Source organism: Lepidochelys kempii, chromosome 6 (assembly GCF_965140265.1).
Source record: "Lepidochelys kempii isolate rLepKem1 chromosome 6, rLepKem1.hap2, whole genome shotgun sequence".
NCBI classification, from domain to species: Eukaryota; Metazoa; Chordata; order Testudines; family Cheloniidae; genus Lepidochelys; species Lepidochelys kempii.
In genome coordinates, this window is record NC_133261.1 from 47,630,757 (window position 1) to 47,639,699 (window position 8,943).

Below are 8,943 nucleotides of genomic sequence, written 5' to 3' on the forward strand. Positions count from 1 at the left end.
CGCTTAAAGTTAAGCATGTGCTTAGGTGCTGTGCCAAGTGGGAGCAGATTTCCACAATACTTAAATGCTGTGTTGAAATAGGGCAACATTCATTTTCTCATTAAATGTACTAAAACACTTACCATATGTATTTGCATTTATATAAACTAGTAATATGAAGTTAGCTGGGTCCAGTTCCAAATTGTAAACTTTCCTACTACGAACTACGCTGAATTTTTCTGTTGTCCTTTTGGTTAGCCAAAATCTGTTTAAGTTGTTCATCTACTTTTGATACACGCAGTTACATCTCAGCTTTTCTATTAACTAAATTCCACCCACAATTTACATGTTTTCTGATTTTTAAGGAGTTTTTTTTATATTGTCTCTTACAAACATATTTTCTGAACTGTTTCTAAACTTACAGGCTTGTTTTTCAGCACATAAGGGTAATTTTTCAAACACTGTTCAGGTTAATAAATCTTCCCATTCTAGTTCAAATCCTCCTAGAATAGGATATCCTGTTCAGTTCTTCTATACATCACTTAAATTACTGAAGTTTATTGTAGGACTGAACACAGAATATTCTAATTTAATTTTCCAGTGTAAATCCAAGTAATTAAACTGAAATAAGTGGAGTTTGCCCTGGATTAAATGAGATCAGAATATGGCCCAGAATGATGAGTTATTAGACTACAGTAACTTATTACAAGTGCGCTCAGGGAAAATATTAGCTTCTGCTGTCATTTTGTTACTTTACTTTCTCAGATATGAAAAGACAAATAAGATAACAAGCAATATAAATAAGTGTCCTGGAATGTAGGTTATTACTGTCAAATTCTTTGTGTTGTATTAATTATTCTGAGTTCAAACTGTATATGTGGTTTATGCAATTCTTCTTCAAAATATGAAGAACTACTGCAGGAAAGCAATACATTCTGCAACATGGCACTGAAGTGTATATCAGCTTTCTGATGGTCCAGAGCCTTGGGCTATACTCCACAACAATGCTACCTTTATCATTAATTTTTCATGTAAAAAACAAAGAAGAGAGCCAGCTGCTACTCAAAAAATATTCCCAGCCAATGCCCACAGTCTCCTGCCTTTTATTATTAGTTTCAGATTTCCCAAGTGATGTCTGACATGCCTTTAAATTTAAAAGAATAGTAAAAAATAAAATTCTTCAGTAAAAAATTTCATGTCACGCCCATGAAGATAGGGGACCATTACCCTGCCCTCTTGTGGTAAAACCACAGGAGTGAGGCAAGAAAGTCTAGGAAACTCAGTTTCCTTGAAGTAGTACTTGTGGCACCTTAGAGACTAACCAATTTATTTGAGCATAAGCTTTCGTGAGCTACAGCTCACTTCATCGGATGCATACTGTGGAAAGTGTAGAAGATCTCTTTATACACATAAAGCATGAAAAAATACCTCCTCCCACCCCACTCTCCTGCTGGTAATAGCTTATCTAAAGTGATCACTCTCCTTACAATAAGAAAAGGAGTACTTGTGGCACCTTACAATGTGTATGATAATCAAGTTGGGCCATTTCCAGCACAAATCCAGGTTTTCTCACCCCCCCCGCCCCCCCTACACACACACACAAACCCACTCTCCTGCTGGTAATAGCTTATCTAAAGTGACCACTCTCCTTACAATGTGTATGATAATCAAGGTGAGCTATTTCCAGCACAAATCCAGGGTTTAACAAGAACGTCGGGGGGGCGGGTAGGAAAAAACAAGGGGAAATAGGTTACCTTGCATAATGACTTAGCCACTCCCAGTCTCTTTTCAAGCCTAAGTTAATTGTATCCAATTTGCAAATGAATTCCAATTCAACAGTTTCTCGCTGGAATCTGGATTTGAAGTTTTTTTGTTGTAATATAGCAACTTTCATGTCTGTAATCGCGTGACCAGAGAGATTGAAGTGTTCTCCGACTGGTTTATGAATGTTATAATTCTTGACATCTGATTTGTGTCCATTTATTCTTTTACATAGAGACTGTCCAGTTTGACCAATGTACATGGCAGAGGGGCATTGCTGGCACATGATGGCATATATCACATTGGTGGATGTGCAGGTGAACGAGCCTCTGATAGCGTGGCTGATGTTATTAGGCCCTGTGATGATGTCCCCTGAATAGATATGTGGGCACAGCTGGCAACGGGCTTTGTTGCAAGGATAGGTTCCTGGGTTAGTGGTTCTGTTGTGTGATACGTGGTTGCTGGTGAGTATTTGCTTCAGGTTGGGGGGCTGTCTGTAGGCAAGGACTGGCCTATCTCCCAAGATTTGTGAGAGTGTTGGGTCATCCTTCAGGATAGGTTGTAGATCCTTAATAATGCATTGGAGGGGTTTTAGCTGGGGGCTGAAGGTGAGGGCTAGTGGCGTTCTGTTATTTTCTTTGTTAGGCCTGTCCTGTAGTAGGTGACTTCTGGGAACTCTTCTGGTTCTATCAATCTGTATACCTTATCATACACATTGTAAGGAGAATGGTCACTTTAGATAAGCTATTACCAGCAGGAGAGTGGGTTTGTGTGTGTGTGGGGGGGTGAGAAAACCTGGATTTGTGCTGCTAATGGCCCACCTTGATTATCATACACACTGTAAGGAGAGTGATCACTTTAGATAAGCTATTACCAGCAGGAGAGTGGGGTGGGAGGAGGTATTTTTTCATGCTTTATGTGTATAAAGAGATCTTCTACACTTTCCACAGTATGCATCCGATGAAGTGAGCTGTAGCGCACGAAAGCTTATGCTCAAATAAATTGGTTAGTCTCTAAGGTGCCACAAATACTCCTTTTCTTTTTGCAAATACAGACTAACACGGCTGTTACTCTGAAACCTTTCCTTGAAGTGTTACACTCCAAACCTTCTCCTTTGAGGGGGACTTCCAAATCCAAAGACAGGAAGCTGCAGTCCCAGGTAGACCTGTAACTTTCCTCCTCTTATACTATCATTGTTCTCCCACTACTCAAGTGCCTGAAGGGATTGCAGTTGTACAACAGGTGCAAAGGCACATTAACTCCTATGCAAATATGAACCAGGCTTAGAGGAAAATATGCTCAGGTTGCTCACTTTGCTTTGCCTCTCCTGACCCACAGGGCCACAGACCTTTGCATACAGGGCCTATAGGGTATATAGTTGAGGGGTTTTATACTGTCACCCATCACTGTAGTATCTGAATACCTATAGCATGGAAAAGCTTCTACATGCTCAGTGGGAAGCTATTATCATGAGTAATTGCATTAGAATAGCCCCTACAGAATCCAATCAAGGTCAAGGTCTCTTTATGCTAGGCATTGTAAAAATATATAATGTCTCTACTATAGGGCCTATTCTGCAGAGCTGTTGCGTCAATCAACCCATACCCACTTTCTGTGACTTCTAATACAGCTTGGATGGCTTCTGTTTCCTTACACTTTTATTATTTAATTGGTGCATATAGGTCAAGATCTGTATCGCAGCACATCTAGGGAAAACATTAATAATTCAATGTTCTGAAGTGGAAGGACAATTTACATGATCTGAAAAAAAAAATCAAAATTGGTCTTATTCCCTGTTTGCTTCTTTATGAAGAAGGCTTGACTAGGTCTGTGTTTTGCTCTTTGTTGTTTGTTTTGTTTTAAAGAGTGGGCAAGTGGTTTTGCTTAGCTTTTCCTTCAGAAGTACTAAGAGTGTGGTTAAACTTACTGGAAAACTGATTTTATTTTTGAAACTCATCTTTATATATTGCAGTGTTTCTAATGTCATGGCATTTACTCAGATAACCATGATGAAAGTACAGACCCTCTATGTAATTACCTCACTGGTGAACAGCTGTGGCTTTTGATTAATAACTTGATATTTCGTACTGTACAAGTACATCCAGAATGTCCTCAACCCAACAGAAGATGTAACGAGGCCAATACTTGAAGCAAGAACTGTACTTTTCACTGGTTTAAGAAAATACTTTTGGAGACATCATGACCTCAAACATTACCAGATCTGATACTCTGGTGCTAGATAATTATGCATATGTTTACCATAAAAAAGTAAGAAGCAGTTTACTAGCTGTATGTTAACACTTTAACAAACACTAAAACGCAACCCTAGAAAACTGTCCAGGAATCTGATGGTTACAAGTTGCTTTGCAAATGCGTAGAAAAACTAAAGCAATGAAAGGATTCACCATACTCCAAATCAATTTTGCCAAAAAAGTTTTTAAAATATGTATTAACGGTTTCTCATTTGTAATATTTGCTATGTGGTAGGGTTGTCATTCCTTATATGACCATGGAAACTTAAAACTAGCAGGAAAAGTGTGTGCTTCTCCTTACATTTTCTGTTTGACTAATATATATAAATAAAAGGAGACATACAGGTAAAAATGAATGCAATAGGATTATTCCTAAAAGTTACTGTGTACTTTGTAAATATTAATCTTTCCTTTTACTCATGAGGAAAACTTAATCTCAGACTACTACAGGAAAAACAACTAGTTGGAATATGTTATGAAGTACTTTAGTAGGTCAGTTTTAGGCACATCTTATGAATTTCAGTGCTTAGGTGAACTGGGGGAAAGACAAGCCAGGCAGAATTCCCCACATGGTTCCGATAACATACTGCTGATCAGCAGGCTCAAATACCCCACTCCTTCCAGTACCATCAAATGTGAATATGGGCAAATATTCAGTGGGCATTAGCTTCAGAACACACAAACTCACCGTGAACCTAGTGATATCTGAACTGTGTACCCAAAAAAGATGTCACCGCAAATAGCCCTGGTAGTTAATTTTTCATTTGATATTGCTCACTATCAAACTCCTTAAAAGCAATACTGTCAAATGCTTGCCTTCAAGGCCAAAATGTGATTAGTTTCAATACTTTGAATCTGATGAGGAAAGTCCACTAGAAGGTGTTTTGGTGGTGTTTTGTTTTTAGTCCTGATAGTTGCTGTTTTGGGAATACTCATGCACTCTGAAGCAACATTAAACTAACAAACTCCAGTTTCAGAATTCCTCTCCTATTAATCTGTAATACTGGTGCACAAACAATGGATCTCATCCTGCACCTACTAAAGTCAGTGGATATTTTCTATTATCTTTAGTGAGAGTAGAAGCAGACTGCTGTTCTAAGCAATAAGAAAGTTATGCTGTTAGACAATGGCATCCATGTTAATTTCAACTGCATTCCAAAAGAGAAAAAAATATTTGTGACCACTGTGATATCACAAAAGCCTCCCTTTTCAAGCTTTACAGAGGATATTACAAAAAATCAAAATCAAAGAAGTTTTATTTAAAATATAAATATTCCTCTGGAGGTTTATTTGTTTTAATAAAAAGGGGGGAGTGTATACAAGTACTTCGGGCACCTAAAAATATCAGCTTCAGGATCGCAAATCATTACAGACCAGTGGTTTTCAAATTAGGGTCTGCAGATTATGTCTTAAGGGGTCCGCAAAAGGTGGTGGTTACCATAAAACAGTAGTTTTCTACCTGTGGTCCATGGACCCCAGGGGGGGTACAGACTATGTCTAAGATTTCCCAAAGGGTCTGCATCTCCATTTGAAATATTTTAGGGGTCTGCAAAGGAAAAGAGTGTGAAAACCACTGTGACAGACTAATCCTGTCCCCAAATTGCATCAGGCTGCAGCCCCACTGCCCATCATTGCCCAAGCCAGGGGGCCTCTCTGGGAGTCCATTCGTTGGCATGACAAGCTCTACAGAAAGCGGAGCAAAGCACAGAGAGAGGGGAGCAGCAAGCAGCGGCCCCAGGTAGAGTTCTGCACCAGAGCTGGAAGCTGTATACCCTGGGTCTACTGAACCACAGGGTTAGAAGGCACCGCAAGGGTCATCTAGTCTCAGCCCCTGCCAAGATGCGGGATTTGATGTGCCTAAAGCATTGAGCGTGCTCCAACCAGGACGGGGAAGGTGCGGTCTCCCACCTCGGAAGAAGGGAAGGATGTGGGGAAGGCTCCAACATAGGGGAGAAGGAGGTGGCTCCCTACTGGGGCGGGTGGGCCTTCCAGCGGCCCCTAAACTGCCTAAAGCACCGCCGCCAACGCCTTATTCCCCGTCCGTGGGACCCTCTCTGCCCAGGCCTGGGGGAATCCCCCGCTGCTGCCGGTGCTTCAGGCCCCAGCGTCGCCACAAGCCCCCGGCAGGGCAGCCACGGCTCCCCGGCTCGCTCTGACCGCCCAGCGCCCCAGCCTCCTCCCACGCCCAGCCGCCGGCGGCACCGTTAGGTCCCAGGCCAGGCACTGTACTCCGCCAGCCCGGGGAGGCAGAGATCAGGGCTGGCTTTGGAGCAGCGCTGCCCGGGGGGAAGCCCCTGTGAGCGCCTGGCTCTGGGGTGGGGCCGCAGCCAGCCTGAGCCCGGGCGGGGACACATGGAGGACAAACAGCAGCGCCCATCCCCGCGGCTGCAGGCACCTACCATCCGTGGCCAGCGCCATCTCTATGAGGGTCTCGTTGTCCTTCCTCCCCAGCCTGTTCATGGCTGCTCCGCTCACCGGGCCCTGCGCTAGACTGAGACCCAGCCGCCTCGGTGCTGGAGCAAGGCGGCGGCGGCAGCACCCCCCCTTCCTTCCCACTTCCACTCCTCCCTGTCCCCTCCCCTCGCCGGCTGCTCCTGCTCCGGGAGCACGCCGGGATTCCGCGCCCGCCCGGGTTTCGGGTTACGCTGTCAGCTGGGAGGGGGGCGCGGGCTGAGTCAGGGTCTGACCCGGGGCTGGGCTTGGGTTACCGGGCCGTAGGCGGCCTGCGCATTTCTCCCAGCTCCAGCTGGAGCGGGAGGGGGCGGCAGCGGCGCTTGTGCCAGCAATGATGCATGCTGCTGGTGATGCAGCCGGGATGCCCCTCCTTGCCTACACGCGGGCTCTTAAGCACATGCATCTGCTGTTTCCGCCCCAGAAGCCGGTGTAGCGGCAGAATACGGCTGGCTTTTTTCTTGGGCCAAAATCTCTGGGTCGAGCTTCATTTTAGCAGAGACAACGTGTCCTGAAATGTTAGTACCTAGAAAAGTAAAAGGTGCATGGAGTGCTGCAGAGTTATCGAAAGCGGCCCTTGTTCACTACAACGGCTCAAAGAGAAAGCAAACTAGCCAGTGAACAGGAAAGACATGTAGCGAGACCATTTCAGGTGATTCTCCTTTGAAAGACTCCGAAGAGGGAAGTGGAGAAGGAAAGCCCTTTCAGCTTGAGTTTGTGCTGTGTAAAGCCCTGTGTGGAAGAACGTTCAGAAATATTGATAGGAGAAGTAGACAAATAAGTATTCAAGGTTGGCATTCTTGGCTGAGCAGGAGAATATGGGGGCCATTAAATCAAAGAATAGAGTAGATAAATACAGATCTTTCTCTGTTTTTCTCTATCATACCATAGTGCTGCCCGAAAGTTGGCATCATACACCAGCTGTTACAGTTTGGTTTAGTCCCTTAGAGTGAATTTCCCCTTAGGGAGAATGAACACTATTGTAGGATTAAGCATGTGGAATATGTTTAGGATTAAACATTTATTATTCTTGGCTGCACCTATTAAAGAGGAGCAGACAACCAGACAGGGAAACCCTGTAACCTGCATGACTGTCATGCCTCTGAGTAATGTATATATGGTATTTGGGCTATTTGTTTTATGCCAGATACTTCCTGTACCAGGCGATCTTGCAAATGGACTAACATGGAGTTTGACTGGAAGCTAATAAAGGACTAAACCCTGTATCGTGCAGTGTCTGCCCTCATCCTTATTCAAAGGATCTAGACCAGTGGCTCTCAAACCTTTTCAGACTACTGTACCCTTTCAGGAGTCTGATTTGTCTTGCGTATCCCCAACTTTCACCTCACTTAAAAACTATTTGCTTACAAAATCAGACATACAAATACAAAAGTGTCACAGCACACTTACAGAAAAATTGCTGACTTTCTCATTTTTATCATGCAATTATAAAATAAATCAATTGGAATATAAATATTGTACTTACATTTCAGTGTACAGTATATAGAGCAGTATAAACAAGTCATTGTATGAAATTTTAGTTTGTACTGGCTTTGCTAGTGTTTTTTGTGTAGCCTGTTGTAAAACTAAGCAACTATCTAGATGAGTTGATGTACCCTCTGGAAGACCACTAATTATCCCCAGGGGTACACATTCCTGGTTGAGAACCACTGATCTAGACCAAGCAGAGCTAGTAGGAATGACTGAGAAGTAATTGCCCCTGAAAGAAATAGTGGTCTGACAGTGGGAGAAGCTTTTTGGTTTTGCATATAAAGGCATAACAGGATCTAATGGCTGGAAGTTGAAGTTAGATAAATTCAACCTTGAAATAAACTGAATAGCAGTGAGGGTGACTAAACCTTGGAGCTGCTTACCGGGGGAGGGTGTGGACCCACCATTGCTGGAGTGTTTATGATTAAAGTCAATATCCTTCTAAAAAAGATGTGCTTAACTCCAGTTTCTGGGAGAAATTCTACAGCAAGAGGTCAGGCTGGATGGTTGTGGCCTTGGAGTCTTCTGGCCTGGGAGTCTGTGCACCTGTGAATCTATGATTTCCTCCTCTCATGGGCCATGGGGAGAATACAATTGCCTGCATTGCCCTCAACATGTACATAGCACTTGCAGTTCTGGTCATCAGATTTGGAGGTGGGAAGAAATATTCTCTCAGGTCAGATTGTCAGGGACCTTAGTGGGATTTCACCTTCCTCTGCATGAAATGTGGATCACTTGCTAGGTTCTAGGATCATCACGGCATATCTCTCCTCCTAATCAGTTCCCTACCATTGCAGGGGCCTTCAGCATTGGTGTCCCCGTGATCTCTCTTGTTCTCATCTTGTGTCACACAACAGTTTAGACTCTCGAGGACTGAAATACTTTGGTCTGACCCAAATTATTGGACTCAGTATATAAGGGTAACAGATGAAATGTAATGGTCTATGATATACAGAAAGTCAGACTAGATGTCCTAATGGCCCCTTCTGGCCTCAAATGCTATGAAAAT

General features: G+C 43.3%; 1 protein-coding gene across 5 annotated transcripts in view; it reads right to left on the reverse strand.

The window, feature by feature from the left end:
* Window positions 1–6,717, reverse strand: part of ANO5 (anoctamin 5) — a 95,480-nt gene extending 88,763 nt beyond the window's left edge. For 3 of the 5 annotated variants that reach the window (XM_073347832.1, XM_073347829.1, XM_073347830.1), the window contains exon 1: window positions 6,392–6,716. In XM_073347832.1, coding sequence (XP_073203933.1) covers window positions 6,392–6,394 — 3 coding nt within the window. In that variant the 5' untranslated portion in view covers window positions 6,395–6,716. Of the gene's footprint in view, window positions 1–6,391 lie in introns of all 5 variants that reach the window. The other 2 variants (XM_073347828.1, XM_073347831.1) reach the window with 2 other exon arrangements.
* Window positions 6,718–8,943: the final 2,226 nt, after the last annotated feature.